The sequence below is a fragment of the Pungitius pungitius genome, chromosome 6 (genome assembly GCF_949316345.1).
Source record: "Pungitius pungitius chromosome 6, fPunPun2.1, whole genome shotgun sequence".
Lineage (NCBI taxonomy): Eukaryota > Metazoa > Chordata > Actinopteri > Perciformes > Gasterosteidae > Pungitius > Pungitius pungitius.
This window is the reverse complement of record NC_084905.1, coordinates 15,549,832-15,564,706: the sequence shown is the minus strand read 5'-3', so window position 1 is coordinate 15,564,706 and position 14,875 is coordinate 15,549,832. Positions and strand designations below refer to the sequence as shown.

General features: G+C 41.2%; 3 protein-coding genes across 4 annotated transcripts; 1 reads left to right on the top strand and 2 right to left on the bottom strand.

Annotated features, from left to right (window-relative positions):
- Nucleotides 1-28: 28 nt before the first annotated feature.
- Nucleotides 29-8,686, bottom strand: cracr2b (calcium release activated channel regulator 2B). Of its 2 annotated transcripts, XM_037452644.2 has the most exons (18): nt 8,620-8,686; nt 5,870-6,123; nt 5,680-5,791; nt 5,355-5,499; nt 4,684-4,830; nt 4,477-4,573; nt 4,297-4,392; nt 4,026-4,213; nt 3,415-3,486; nt 3,193-3,247; nt 2,286-2,365; nt 2,065-2,182; nt 1,752-1,878; nt 1,578-1,659; nt 1,344-1,458; nt 1,039-1,146; nt 852-928; nt 29-245 (listed from the first exon to the last, which is right to left on the bottom strand). In XM_037452644.2, the coding sequence occupies exons 2-18, from the start codon at nt 6,119-6,121 to the stop codon at nt 161-163; spliced, it is 1,956 nt and encodes a 651-aa protein (XP_037308541.2). In that variant the 5' UTR covers nt 6,122-6,123; nt 8,620-8,686; the 3' UTR covers nt 29-160. The 2 variants fall into 2 exon arrangements, with proteins under 2 accessions (XP_037308541.2, XP_062419149.1); XM_062563165.1 differs by lacking the exons at nt 29-245; nt 852-928; nt 1,039-1,146; nt 8,620-8,686 and having other exon boundaries at nt 1,362-1,494.
- Nucleotides 8,687-8,973: 287 nt separating this feature from the next.
- On the top strand, nt 8,974-11,343 carry tmem138 (transmembrane protein 138). Its single transcript, XM_037452498.2, has 5 exons — nt 8,974-9,101; nt 9,619-10,084; nt 10,537-10,708; nt 10,853-10,928; nt 11,011-11,343. Exons 2-5 carry the CDS (start codon nt 9,957-9,959, stop codon nt 11,121-11,123), a joined length of 489 nt encoding a protein of 162 aa, XP_037308395.1. The 5' UTR covers nt 8,974-9,101; nt 9,619-9,956; the 3' UTR covers nt 11,124-11,343.
- Nucleotides 11,344-13,106: 1,763 nt separating this feature from the next.
- tmem258 (transmembrane protein 258) lies at nt 13,107-14,810 on the bottom strand. The gene is made up of 4 exons (XM_037452499.2): nt 14,662-14,810; nt 14,230-14,339; nt 13,355-13,484; nt 13,107-13,263 (listed from the first exon to the last, which is right to left on the bottom strand). The coding sequence occupies exons 1-3, from the start codon at nt 14,662-14,664 to the stop codon at nt 13,358-13,360; spliced, it is 240 nt and encodes a 79-aa protein (XP_037308396.1). The 5' UTR covers nt 14,665-14,810; the 3' UTR covers nt 13,107-13,263; nt 13,355-13,357.
- Between the last annotated feature and the right edge of the window lie 65 nt (nt 14,811-14,875).

Sequence of the window (14,875 nt, the reverse complement as noted above, 5' to 3'; positions counted from 1 at the left end):
GAAAATGACTACAGAGCAAAAGTGCCATGATAAAAAATATATTTATTTGATAGATTGTACAGATACATAACATAAGCAAACATTAGTGATACTGTTCAGTGATCCGTAGGAATCGGAGCTCATATAAAGTCTTTCAAAAGCCTTTCTTTTCCTCCACGGTTTATGTGCAGCAGCCTTTTTTATCCATAAGCTCAGTAAGTAAAAGAGCATCTTCACATTGCCGATCATGCTGGGAGACTAACATCCTGAAAGGAAGAAAATAATCAAGTAATTGCGCAACAGAAACCACAACATTAGTTGTAATAGTTGATCCTTGTGCCTGGCTTCATCTCAGGTTTGTGTCAAAATATCATGAGATGCATTACACACATAGCCCCTTCCTATCCATGACAGTGAAGTAATGCTGAGACAATTAGTTAATAAAGTAATTAGCAATTTGCCTAATTCATTGACAAATTGTTATTTTCTAACTCAATTATTATGATGCTGCTTCTCCAGGATTGATATCACTTTACGCTGAATATCTTTCCAGTTTTGAACTACAGATAATAAAAGGTACCTGAAAACATCACCGGGCTCACTTTCACTAGCATTTTATGAACTAAAAAATAATATATTAATAGATCAAAGATTATTCACTAATTGCTTTCCTTTTCGACACACCTCGTGTTATAAAGCAATACAAACAATAGACTTAAAAATGACTGTCAAGTTGAATCAAATAGTCTATAATCAGTATAATATTTGCACTGCTTTAGACAGCATACCGGATAAACGGCTTAACATGCCAACATTGTGCAGGATTCAGATGATGTGAATGACATTGACAACAAAGAAGCAAGAAGCCATACCCGGCCAGATATGTCATCAGCTCCTCCACGTTACATCCGGTCTTTGCACTGCACTCGTAAAACAAAGCTTGGTGCTTCTGCATAAAACATATTATTTCTTTCTTTTAAAAAAATCTCATCTTCGTTAGCAAGGAAATTGTGAGTAGATCACTCTGGAAAGTAGTTTGAATATTCAAATGTGCCTTACGTCTGCGAGTCTCTGGCCTTCCGCTGTTTTGACTTCTCGGCTGTGACCGTCTGCCAGGTCCAGCTTGTTCGCCAGCAGCACCAGGACGGCACCGTCGCACATCTTCTCCTGGGGAAGACACTTATTAGTGCTGGAAAATGACGCAAAAAAGGGGAGAAATGCTATTACATTATTTTCACAGACAACAAAAAATAATATAAAAAATCCAAACTGAGGATCAGCGATCAATCAGACGGATGCGCGCTCAAATTCAGACAAATGGCTTTTCAAATAGTTTTCTCTCCGTTGCATCTCCACCTGCTCACCTTCACGGAGTCCATCCATGCTCTCACAGCCGTGAAGGACGAGGTTTGGGCGACGTCATACATGGCAAGGATAGCGTCAGCTTTGCGATAGTACTGCTCAGTTATGCTGCGAAACCTAAACAGGATTAAGAGAATTAAAAAAAAATGTCACCTAAAAAAAAAGGAAATGGAATCAGAAGGTATGTCCATTATGAAAGCCCATAATTAAAAACTGCAAACTGTGATACTTCTGACCTCTCTTGCCCTGCAGTGTCCCACAGCTGCAGGGTGATGATGGTGGAGCCCAGAGTTAAAGTCTTCATCTTGAAATCAATACCTAGAAGCAACATGGACGCATGGTGCCATACTTATACATATATAGTCAGTGAAGAACACCTTGATCATTGTGATAATAAGAGGAGAATTTACCAACAGTAGCGCTCATTTTGTTGTTGAAGAGTCCTGTGCAGTACTGCTGGATGAAGGAGCTCTTACCGACGCCTGAGGTACCCAGAAATACCACCTTGAACACCCGCTGAGGACTGACCATGGTTCTCTAAAGTTCAGGTAAAAGGACCAAACTCAACATTATGAAACCAGAGTCCCGTTCATGTTCTCAAGAGGATGAGACTCTAATCTGTGCAGAGTACCAAAGCCTCACAGTACTATTTTCATCGTTAAGTTCTCCCATTGCTGCTGTGAGTTGGGATGAATGTGTTTGTTGATTGAATATGTTCCCTACCTGAGTTTGCACCTGTTCAACATTTTCTCTGACTCTACGTGACGGTTGGTGTCTCTTGGATGAGTTTGTGACCTCTGTGTCGTTGTCCTGCTCCAACTCATCAGATGAGCCCAGCTGTCTTCAGGACCAACGAACACACAAAGTTAGTTGCTGCCTCTGGGGATCTGCGCTGCATTGCTGCAAAAAATGGGTTATGTGATATCAAATGCTCCCATACAAACCTTTTCAGCAGCTTTTCTTGCAGTAAGTAGTTACCTATTATTGACCCTTTCTTCAGCAAAGGCTTTGTGACATTTGGACTCTAAAAGTTTTTGAGGGAAGTGAGGCAGAAGAAATGAGTGGCATTAAGATTTTAATAATATACGTTGTAAATAGAAACATACTTCCAAGGAATATTAACTGTATTCTTTATCCAACTAATTGAAATATGTTAAAATATGTTGGAATCAAATTGTGACATTTATTAATAAGTAGCTAAATATCACGATTGTGTACCAGCAATACACCTGGATTGAAACAGAAAAACAAAAAATAACCGACAGGGGCTCTCAGTCACATCATCTGAATCCACTCTCTAATGCGCTTTCTTGTAAGACCATTATGTCTTCTTTGTATATTAGTTGTTCAAAAAAGTTAAACAAGAGATGATTGTCAGTGCAAATTGAAAAACCACAGTTTGGGTAAAGAATGTGGATGGGTAATGGATTATGACTCTTATGAATTGTGATAAACAAAAGGCTTTATTAGTTTGTTAAATACTGACACATTTTAGTTAATAAATAGTGATTTTGTCACAAGTCATTGAAAAACATATCAACACTGTTTTCTTTAAATTGGTACAGGTTCAATAAATGTCTTTTCACTTCCCTAACTATATGTACAACGTAAAAAACATTTTTTTTTTCTTTTTTCTGACATTGCAAAAATCCCAAACGGGTAAAATGAACACACGTTCAATCAATAACCAAATAACAGCTGCCCATATAAATAATGATTGTCCCCAGGAGGGAATGAAGCATGAAGTTTAGCTTAGGTGGGATCAATCTGCTGTGACCACGGGGCACAAAGGTCTTTACTGAGGTAATGAGTTAAAGGCAGAGGAGGACGGACAGAGCCTCTGTGACTAACCCTCTTCTGGGACTGTTGGGCGTCCTTCTCATCGCGCAGCCTTTTGTTCATATCCCTAAAATGAAAGAGAACAAACATCACATTGGCGGATGTAGACGGTGGTGGTAGTTGAATTGAAAAAAGGGAAAATTTAAGGAAACCAATCAATTTTTTTAGGGATTTTTCTTTAAACTTCCAACTGAATGAACTTGATTGAAACAGCACAACGTTGTTCACACGTACCTCAAGAGCTCCAGTTGTCTCAGGAGACTTTCCTTCTCTTTCTGCATGTTCCGTGACACCTTCATCACGTTTCTAGGGTGACGCAAACAAAAGTGTTATGTTAGAGATTACTTTTTATGCTTCTTATTGTCTACAAAGGTAACAAAGATCAAAACCAACAACAAATGTTATTAAAAAAATCATTGAGCCAAACTGTTGATCCGGGCGACACGCTCTTTTGTCATGAAGAAAATAGGCACCGTTGTTTATTTAAAGTCGATCACATGGACACAGGCACCATGCATTTAATATTCACAAAAAATACCAAATGTGTATTTATCCCCTAAAAAAAGTGTGTATATATGTATATAAGCTGAGGGTTACAGGGGCTCAGCTGTTAAGTTAATACATAACAACCTTTAAAGAAGAATAAAACAAAAAAAATCATGTTGAATTTGTACAGTATGCTCGTATGTAAATTGTTTGTGCGCGTATATCATAGATAAAAATCGCAACCACAACCATGCAAGCCTTCCCCTTATCTCTTGGTAGTCTTCCAAATATGGTCAGATCAGCTGCCAGGAGCAGAGGAGGGATATTTCTGCCGTGGCCTTGAGGCCTCAGCCCCTCACCTGTGTCTGGCCACTTGCTCCTGAGCAGCGCTGTCCTGCAGCAGGCTGAGCTGACCCAGAGCGGCCTGCAGCTGCTGCCTGCTGCGCTCCACCCGCTCCTGCAGCTGGACGTTGAGGCTCCGCAGATGCTGGTTCTGCTCCTTGATGTTCGCCCGTTCAGAGCTCATCTGCCCAATTCTGGCTTCCAGCTTGGGACAAAGACAGGTCCTGTTGACTCATTTATTTAAGTAAAACACCTCAGAAATGACAGCAGTACTATTTGAATGTATACCTCTCTTTGTTTGGTGAGTGTATTCTCCAGCTCTTGCTCACGCATCTTTACCTCCTCCTCCAGTTGTCGGCCTTTTTGCTTCTGTCCAATACGGTCCTTCATTTCCCAATAATTACATTAACAGCTATTATGATGATTGTTTTTATTAAAAGGCACAAGCGCTGGACCACAAGTACGTACCTGAGACAGACTAAGGCGCTTCTCCCTCTCCTCTCTCATTTGGTTTTCCATTTCTTCATATATGGAGCGAACTACCTCATTGTGCTCACTCTCCCGCCTGAAACACAGAAGAGTTACAGGTAAACAATTTTAGAAAACCCCAAACATGTGTAAACAGGGCACAGAGAGTTGTTCCACATGCAGAGGGTCGCAGGAGGAGGCTGTGACCTGCGCAGAGCTTGTTCCAGACAGTCTCTCTCTCGGATGGAGTCCTGTAAATGCGACACCGCGTGGATCAGCACGCCGTCCAGGACGCTCAGCATCTCCGGCCTGTCCCTCTGGAGTTCACACCAGAGAGAGGAGAGCCCCTGCCGACTGACACACAGAAAAAACAACTATTAGAGCAACAGAGGACGTCCACCTCCCACCAGCTCGGAAACCCTGACCTATGTCACGAAAACACAAACTGTAAATTGAAACCATCTGTGAATCAAGCTTGTCGTTTCTTTTCTGTTAAAATTATTCAGCTCAAAATTTTGCATCAAGAAATTAGTTTACTCTTTATATTATATATAATAATGAAATACCTACAATATAACACAAAGATATCCTGTTTCCAAAGTCGTATTGAAGTGGCAAAGGATCATGCTATTTACACCATCCTAACCACCCTTGTGCTAATATTTGAAGATATTCCTTCAGTTGTCAGTTTTTGGGTGTGCCTTGCTACAACCTATGGCGCACTATAGAACAGAGACTGGAACATATCCTACCTAAGGAAAACATTACAAGGTTTTGAGGAACATTTGAGGCTGCAGTTTGAGGTGTAGATCACAGCTGTAGAACTAATGGGGAAATGCGCCGTCTGGTGGGGAATGACTGTGTGTTAGTGAACTTACTCCTTAAAGAGTCTGTCAGCTCCTAGTTCCATCAGTATGTTTACAAATCTAACTGCAGGACTGTCCTGGGAGCAGTCCATCTGGTCTGGATCTTCTGATGCGTTTAGACTTTGCTCAGGCGAGTCCTCCAGACCCACTAGCTCACCTGCATCCCACAGCGAGAGAGAGAGAGAGAGAGAGAGAGAGAGAGAGAGAGAGAGAGAGAGAGAGAGAGAGAGAGAGAGAGAGAGAGAGAGACGAGAGACAGGCACCGAGGATTTGGTTTATTCTGCGGCTTTCGCCATAGAGGTCATAGTGAATGTTGGTTTCAAAGCACAACACTGACCAAGTCCTGTGTTGAACTCAACAGGAGTGAGGAATCCATTGCTGTCTCGATCCAGACTCTCAAACACCGTCTCCAGCTGTTCAGGGGACAGTGGCAACTCCACCTGTAGCCTCTGAATGAAAGAAGATGGGAAGATCAGCAACCTACGATCAGCCCCAATTTTCATCAATCCAGCACATGAGCCGCTCACCTGCATGTCACGCTTTGTGATGAAGCCTTTTCCTTCTTTGTCACACAGCACAAACAGCTCCTTGGCCTTGCCCATGGTCTCTACCAGCGGGTTTCCTGCCACGGCGTCCCTGGGTGATGCCAGTGGACTGCAAACACCCTGGCTGGGTCTGGGGCTCACCGCTGACAGGCCTCGCAGTCTGGGGCTGATGGGTGCTGCCTCACCGCTGCCTTCACCCACCAGCACCTCGCCATCCTTCAGCCACGTGGACATAACTGGACACAGGCAGACAACTGTGGGTGTGTAGTTGCTGCATATTTTCTTAAATATTTTGCACTTGACAACCCCTTAGTTTATCATTTGGCTTTCAACACTTAACTTTGTCTGGGAGTCATGAAGAGTACAGTGCAATCGATAAACACACCATTTAACCGATATATAGTAAAAACTAAACAAAAATCTGTGTGAACAGAATATCTTTGATTTTTTTAAACTTTTAGGCAAGGCAAGTTTATTTGTATAGCGCTTTTCATACACAAGAGAGACTCAAAGTGCTTCACATCATACAATAAAGTGAAATAAAATGCAAGAATTAAAAAACAATTAAGAAACAGCAAATAAAATTCTAAATATAAAAATAATTAAAAGTTACAGTGCAGAGTGAGAGATTAAAATCTTATTAAAATTGTTTGATTAAAGGTTAAAAGGGCAATGTAGGTCAAATTTAGCAGAAGGCGAAGGTGAACATAAAAGTTTTCAGTCTTGTTTTAAAGCTGGTCAGAGTTGGGGCGAGTCTTAAATCTTCAGGTAGTCTATTCCAGCTATTTGTTGCATAGTAACTAAATTATGCTTTCCCATGATATCTATTTACTCTGGGAATCACTAACAGATTGGTGTCAGAAGATCTTAGTGATCTTGAAGGCTTATATAGTGGAAGCATATCAGTGATATACTTTGGCCCTAAACCATGTAGTGATTTATATGTGAGCAGTAGGATTTTGAAATTAATTCTTTGACATACTGGGAGCCAATGTAAGGATTTAAGAATTGGTGTAATGTGCTGACATTTTTTGGTCTTGTTAGCAGCAGCGTTCTGAACAAGCTGGAGCTGCCTGACAGTTTTTTTGGAAGACCTGCAAGGAGACCATTACAATAGTCCAGCCTACTAGTTAGAAAGGCATGTACAAGTGTTTTCAGGGACACAGAGTGAAGGTGTTGGGTAATTTTAAACCTTACTTTTTTAGCACCAAATACAATGATCTCAGTTTTGTCTTCATTTAGTTGTAGGAAATTGACACATCCAGTCTTTGATTTGATCAATGCACTGGCACAGCAAATCTATGGGGCGATAGTCGTTTGGTGATAGCGCTACATAGTTACACTCCTAATGAGAATGTGCAGTATTTAGAGAGTGGATACCACACGTCTGACACATAATCAGATACAATCATTTTTACTTTCTTGAGGAACCTCTGTCAATTCCGAAATACTTTGGATCTTGTCTCTTCGTGCTGCAGCATAATGTGAGAGCCGGCCCTACAGGTCCTCCCTTGTCAAACACAAAGTACAGAACAACTAAGCTGCCACTTTACACATTAACTTCAGATCAGGTGGCTGACATATTCAAACCCAATAAGATTTAAAACGGTCTGAGATATATAATTATATATCTATATCTATATAGATAGATATCTTTAGATCAGTATCTATAGATACATAATAGTCCATCAGTTGCTCTAATTGTTTATTTAGAGGACAACAAATGTGATGCTGTGTCACTGCCAAGAGCAGCAGGATGTGTTGAGGTTAGAAAACAGGACGAGATCATGTGAGAAGAGTTTCTGCGTAGTCAAAGGGGAGGGCGGACTGCCATTGGAGAGGAGATGCAAATAAAACATTTGCTGTTGTTTGCATTGTAAGAAATACCACAAATTGCAGACAAATGTTCCTCTTAGGGATTACATCGAATATACGGCTGAGATTTTCCGAAAACATTCATAAAACTGGGATTTCTGACAGACATCAGCAGCACAGATGATCAGTCTTCATCTTACATTTTACTGCACGAATGTTTTAATTCATAAATATTACCCTACCTACCACTCCTTTGTATATTCCCCCCCGCCATGCAAACTATAAAGCTACAACATAAAATAATGATCTGATAACAGCTCGTAAAGATGATCGTTTCAGACCCGTATAACGTGGGAGATGTGCTGGAATAAGAGAGAACAGTCTGTGTAAACAGTATGTGTTGAGGATTTCGTATTTAACAGTGAGCAAACAGCCACACCAAATGTCAAATAAACCTACACACTTTTAATAAGGTGTCTCTCACATTCAGGAGCACCACGTTATCGGCTACAAACCTGCCGAACTTCTACCACATTTCGGAGAAAGACTAAACGTTACGTTTTCTGAGAAAAGTCAACATGAGACCAGTCACACTTTGTGAAATGCAGATAAGTGTTTGCGACCGGACATTACAAACTAAAACACAACTCAAAAGCAGAGAATAAAATAAAAATGTCTTAACTACTAGCGACCGTTTCTAAGCATCGTAGCTAACGTTAGCGGAGGTCCAACCGAATTAAGTAATGTAACGCTGTGCTAACGTGATAAAATAACTAAAACCCACACGACCGTCAGTCGCGAACCTCAATACGTCAATGCGTTGCAAGAGAACAAACGCGCCTTGACGTTTCTACATGACTTCTAGAATTATTTTCCGTGGTTGATTCATCGAAATGGATTAAACTTCCACTACTCACCCGCGGTGTTCTGGACGCAGGTGTCTTCTACCTTTGATCCGCTCGCATTAATCACGTAATACTCGCATTGGCCGCTGGGTGGCGGTAAGCATCGGATGTGATGGAAGTTTACCGTAATGTTTAGTGTAAACACACACACACACACACACACACACACACTTTTTTGTTTGTTGCATTTGTTATTTTTTATACCCACACAACAACGTTACGTAGTCATGATGAGGAAATAAGAGCAACTGCAAGAAAAACGACAACTAAATATACCGTAAACCCTGTAGATATTTCGATGAATGTTTACAGAACCTATACGTCTATTGTTACGGTAATTGCCAGCGTTGCCATGGAATCTACGGAAATACACGCTGGGAAGCGGCAATGGACGCTCCCTGTGCGAAGCATTGTCCGCAGACTAAAGCAGGAATCGGAGGGTTGTAGCGGTCCTTTTTTTGATCTGGGAGACATTCTTCGCATGTTTTATTCTGGTAAATTGGTGTTACGTTATATGATTTGTGTGAATTCTTCATAGAATAGCATTTAGCACGCAGAAGAGTCAATGTGGTGATGGTTGTAACTTCACGTCTGGAGGGAGTTCCTCGAAGTCGAAGAAAAAAATCCGAGTGGAAAACTGCCAGCTGAAGATTTGTTGTGGAAATGAGATTGTCTGCTGCCCGCAACAAATACATGAAGGCTGCAGTCGTGGACAACTTTTAGATTAGCTGCCTGTAAAGTAAATTCAAAGGGATATACAATTGACGTTAGTGGTGTTTGCGTAACGTTGGGTGAAAATGATCGGTGATCCCAGTTTTGACCTCTCCATTCTTGCCTGTGTAACAGCCAGATTATGTTAGTTATACTGCTATTTTGTTACGAGACACGGTATCTTGCATCAAGCCCTCATTCGCAAAGATGGCGGGAGAAAACACACACACACTGTTTTCCCCCTCCACTCCTCCCGACCACCTCTCAGTTGTTTCACAGCTGTTCTGTTCTCCCTCATAGGAACATGCATCCGACGAGGAGAGTCTCTTGCATCAATATGTCAACATGCAACATTTAAAAAGATCGCAAACATCGGATCTGCTTTCTTGAACTACCGGAGAACACTCTTTTCCGAGAGGACATCAACAATCAACATGTTCACCGACAGAGGAACAACCGGGAGTGAAAACATAAAGCAATAGAACATTTAAGGAAAGCCAGTCTTACTATGTTAATGAAGCCTGAGCTCTTTTTACAAAAGAATGTAATTTAGGCTTCTATAGACACCTTTCAAAGACAAGCAGCGGGGAGGTGAATGCACTGGGAGCTGTTGTGGTTTGCAAGATCAGCCCCTGAAGATGCTCCAACCTGGTAACTACTCACTGGTGCTGCTGATCCAGATGACACTGTTGACCTATGACCTCTTCGTCAACTCCTTCAGTGAACTCCTGAGGGGAGCGCCTGTCATCCAACTTGTGCTTTTCATGTAAGTCATTGAACTACATTAAGTCAAATCAACATTTCTACCCTCTGGTTTATACTTCATTTAATATGAAATTAGCATCTTAGTTGTAGCTTTTATTTGTGAGAAATGGAATACAACTACAAATGTTTAAAGGCTAAAAATGACATTTACAAAATAAAGTTATGATAAACTAGTCCTTCAGTTGAATGACATAGCTAATCGGGCTTTTGGAATAGTTAGATGTATTCATAATTTAATGAATATTATTGTTTGTTTATATACTCAAACTATTTCACTATTACGACCTCTGCCTGTTGTTGTTTTGATGTGTGGACTTCGTGGCTGTTAATCAAAATGATTAAGCTATGTTTAAAAACCTACTACCTCCTCTCTGACATGGACTTAGTATTTTTTATGCGTTGTTCACACACAACCACAAACCATTATTACATCGGTACAATTTGTTTCTACAGCATTCAGGACATTGCCATCTTGTTCAACGTGATCATCATTCTGCTGATGATGTTCAACACCTACGTGTTCCAGGTCGGCATGGTGTCCCTCCTCTTGGAGCGGTTCAGGGCTCTGCTGATATTCTCTGCTGTTTATCTGACGCTCAGCATCAGCTTTCACTGCTGGGTGTTGGTAAGCTTCCTCACACCAACACCTGTATGCCAAAACTGTCCCATTTTAAAATCTTAGTAGAATGTTGAATACCTTTTATCAGAATAGAGGTGGAGAAGGTTAATCCATACAAACTATGCCTGAAAAGTATTATTTTTTCCCCAGAACCTTAGATGGCTTGAGTCAAACCGTTTCGTTTGGACAGATGGTCTTCAAGCCCTTTTTGTTTTCCAGAGAACAGGTAATTGGTCCATTTAATTCACAGGTGAACTTTCCATTGCAACTAATCTATTTGATGTAACTGTACTTATTTTTGTTAACAGGGGCAGTGATGTATTACTACTTATACAAACGAACAGCTGAGTACATGGGAGACCCGAGGCTGTATGAGGACTCTCTGTGGCTTCGGGATGCCTTTGCCCGAGATCGTCAGTGAAAAAGAGAGCAAAGTTCTGACTTTAGAAGATCATCAGCTACCCTGAACTTTTTGGATATTTACATTTTTTTTAAAACAACAAGCCATGGATGAAGCAACGTCTCAACCAGCATGTGTTTACTGGCTTTTCGTAGCCAATCAATCAATTGCTTAAATGGTTTAGTGGCAGGTAAGCCACCCATGGTAGTATTGCATTAAGCAGGATTGTGTGTGTGTGTTAATCTACACTCACCGGCCACTTTATTAGGTACACCTGTCCAACTGCTCGTTAACACTTAATTTCTAAGCAGCCAATCACATGGCGGCAACTCAGTGCATTTAGGCATGTAGACATTGTCAAGACAATCTCCTGCAGTTCAAACCGAGCATCAGTATGGGGAAGAAAGGTGACTTGAGTGACTTTGAACGTGGCATGATTGTTGGTGCCAGAAGGGCTGGTCTGAGTATTTCAGAAACTGCTAATCTACTGGGATTTTCACGCACAACCATCTCTAGGGTTTACAGAGAATGGTCCGAAAAAGAAAAAACATCCAGTGAGCGGAAGTTCTGTGGGCGGAAATGCCTTGTTGATGCCAGAGGTCAGAGGAGAATGGCCAGACTGGTTCGAGCTGATAGAAGGGCAACAGTGACTCAAATAACCACCCGTTACAACCAAGGTGGGCATAAGAGCATCTCTGAACGCACAGTACGTCCAACTTTGAGGCAGATGGGCTACAGCAGCAGAAGACCACACCGGGTGCCACTCCTTTCAGCTAAGAACAGGAAACTGAGGCTACAATTTGCACAAGCTCATCGAAATTGGACAATAGAAGATTGGAAAAACGTTGCCTGGTCTGATGAGTCTCGATTTCTGCTGCGACATTCGGATGGTAGGGTCAGAATTTGGCGTCTACAACATGAAAGCATGGATCCATCCTGCCTTGTATCAACGGTTCAGGCTGGTGGTGGTGGTGTCATGGTGTGGGGAATATTTTCTTGGCACTCTTTGGGCCCCTTGGTACCAATTGAGCATCGTTGCAACGCCACAGCCTACCTGAGTATTGTTGCTGACCATGTCCATCCCTTTATGACCACAATGTACCCAACTTCTGATGGCTACTTTCAGCAGGATAATGCGCCATGTCATAAAGCTGGAATCATCTCAGACTGGTTTCTTGAACATGACAATGAGTTCGCTGTACTCAAATGGCCTCCACAATCACCAGATCTCAATCCAATAGAGCATCTTTGGGATGTGGTGGAACGGGAGATTCGCATCATGGATGTGCAGCCGACAAATCTGCGGCAACTGTGTGATGCCATCATGTCAATATGGACCAAACTCCCTGAGGAATGCTTCCAGCACCTTGTTGAATCTATGCCACGAAGAATTGAGGCAGTTCTGAAGGCAAAAGGGGGTCCAACCCGTTACTAGCATGGGGTACCTAATAAAGTGGCCAGTGAGTGTATGTGGCCTTTGTAAATCAAATTGAATTGCAGACAGAATGGAACACATTGGAAGTAGTAGTATATGGGAAGTTTGTTTTGATCTATGCTTACGCACATTTGTAGAACATGTGATTTTAGAAAGTTATTTTATTCCATGCTGATTACACAGTCATTTTAATAAGCCAATTTTATGTGCATCCAGTTGTCCTTTAATGGGGATTTTGGAATAGTGTTCCCGCTGTTTGTATTAAATAATCCTTCCCTAATCCATGTGTAATCCTAATTGTCTGTATTATACTGTAGACAAGGTGAAACAGAGTGCTCTATTTTTAACAAAGATTAATGAGGGATTTGGGTTTATAAGTGCCACTAGCGAAACGCATCAAGAATAGTCTTCAGTGCATCAAAATAACCTTCTAATCTCATCGACCCGACAGGTCAAGTTCCAGTGAATTTAAGGTCTGAATAATGAACATTTTATGCATATGTTCAAATCAATGCTACTTATCAATAATGCAAGTAGTTTCAGCTATCAGGTTGAAAAAAGAAAGACACTAAAAGTTATACAAATCCCCTTTACTTGTGACAAGAAAACCAGAGTCCATAAGATGCCAAAATGTCAGTGCAGTCCAATTAAATCGAGTCCATGTTGTTTGCGATGTCCTTCCTCTCAACGGAATGTGTGGTCCTGCTGTTAGTCAGTCACATGAATCTGCAAGAAAGGAGAGGAAACAAAATCACCCACTATGTAATGGTTTCAGTGATAAAAATTGGATTCAAACAAGCACATATTTAAAATGTACCTTTTACACATAGATGCCGACCCAGAGTAGTAAGAACAGCACACCAAAGCCCATGAAAAGGGAAGCCACGAGGGAGATCAGCAGCTCTTTGTAGACATCCCTGGTGTATTTTGTTGATGTCACCTCGTAGCTGATGACAAGTTAAGGGCCAGCTCACAAAAAAGGTACAACCAGCAGCCAAGTTCTGAGCCACATCCAATGCTTCCTGCTGTTTGCTTATTGTATCATATGTATCCTATACTCTTTTATAACATTTACATAACACCATTGTGGAAAATGACAAAAAATTGAACTGGATGAAGAAGTTGCTCGTATGTAATACAATTCCAACAGCAGTCAAGTTTACAAACCAATACAACAAAGCTATAGCATCTGAAAATGTAGGGTTGCTTTTTCAGCTCTGTCTTGGTTGTGATATTGGCCTATAATTTCTTGGATTAACTATTTGGTTGAATGGAAAAAGGATTGTGCCTTCATATCTGTTTTTAGAAAGCACGAGAGAAAGAAAGGAACTTTGTTGAGAAACTGCATGGACAGCCTAAACTCCAGAAGCTGAAACAGGATGTAACTGTGATATGTTTGGATATTCCCAATGGACAGTTTGGATAACAATTTTATCATTTACCCAGAGTTGGACTTGTTTAAAAAAGTGTGTGAGTCTGCTTTGCAGACAATTCACAATAGTAACAAACAGGTTACTATTTAATTTTCACCAATTCCTGGAGGGCTGGGTAAGAGAAACAGCATTAAAATAAGCTATTGCATGGTTTGCTTTTTATGCCTCTTGAGAAAGGCCAAACCTAGTGTCATGCATGACCCCCCCCCGCCCCTCCTTTCATCTTAACCACATTTACAGTGGACTGTTGAGAGGATACACGAAGAACCAGGCGGTGAAGAACATGCCGATGGCCAAAAGGACCACCGTGAGATGAGGGAACACAGCCGGGTTCACCGGGCTGGTGTATCTGGTCATAGCCTCGAGTTCCTGCAGCAAGGAGTTTAGACCAGGTTAGACAAGATTACATTATATCGCCCCACCAACAACCAGTTAAACACCCTTACATAATGCCTCGCGTCTATAGTGTATTCATTATACAGCGTGTTCATTTTACTTTAACGCGAGCGTTAATCTGTGAATTTGACATCGTCAATTTGACAAGCTAACGTTGCTCTGCTAGTCCGCAAAAAAGCTTCAGACCGCAACCTTTCACGCAGAAAATGCATGTCTTTGCTAGTGAAATGGTGAATAACGCGTACAGATAATTACAATTGTATATAAACGTGTATACACAATAGGAAGATTTTACCATTTTGCAACGAACCGGTGCTCCTCGTATGTGCTAAAATGATAAGGCCACGTACTACTGACTATCACTTCCTGGAGTCTTTCGTGACGTACAGATCACGTGGTCGGCACGCTTTTTTAAAGAATTTTTTAGTAACAGTAACGAACTAAATAGTCCCTTCTTTCTTAATCGTTTTCAATCTGAATATTTTTGAAAAAATTATTTGTGTCCGACA

Excerpts from the sequence above, each read along its gene's own strand:
- tmem138 (XM_037452498.2), top strand. The coding sequence starts at position 9,957 with ATGCTCCAACCTGGTAACTACTCACTGGTGCTGCTGATCCAGATGACA. Across the intron at positions 10,709-10,852 it reads GCTTTCACTGCTGGGTGTTG|AACCTTAGATGGCTTGAGTC; the intron begins GTAAGCTTCCTC and ends TTTTTTCCCCAG. Across the intron at positions 10,929-11,010 it reads TTTTGTTTTCCAGAGAACAG|GGGCAGTGATGTATTACTAC; the intron begins GTAATTGGTCCA and ends TTTTGTTAACAG.
- tmem258 (XM_037452499.2), bottom strand. Across the intron at positions 13,485-14,229 it reads TTCACCGCCTGGTTCTTCGT|CTACGAGGTGACATCAACAA; the intron begins GTATCCTCTCAA and ends ACTTGTCATCAG.
- cracr2b (XM_037452644.2), bottom strand. The coding sequence starts at position 6,121 with ATGTCCACGTGGCTGAAGGATGGCGAGGTGCTGGTGGGTGAAGGCAGC. Across the intron at positions 4,831-5,354 it reads GCTGACAGACTCTTTAAGGA|TCGGCAGGGGCTCTCCTCTC; the intron begins GTAAGTTCACTA and ends TCTGTGTGTCAG. Across the intron at positions 3,487-4,025 it reads GAGCAAGTGGCCAGACACAG|AAACGTGATGAAGGTGTCAC; the intron begins GTGAGGGGCTGA and ends GCGTCACCCTAG.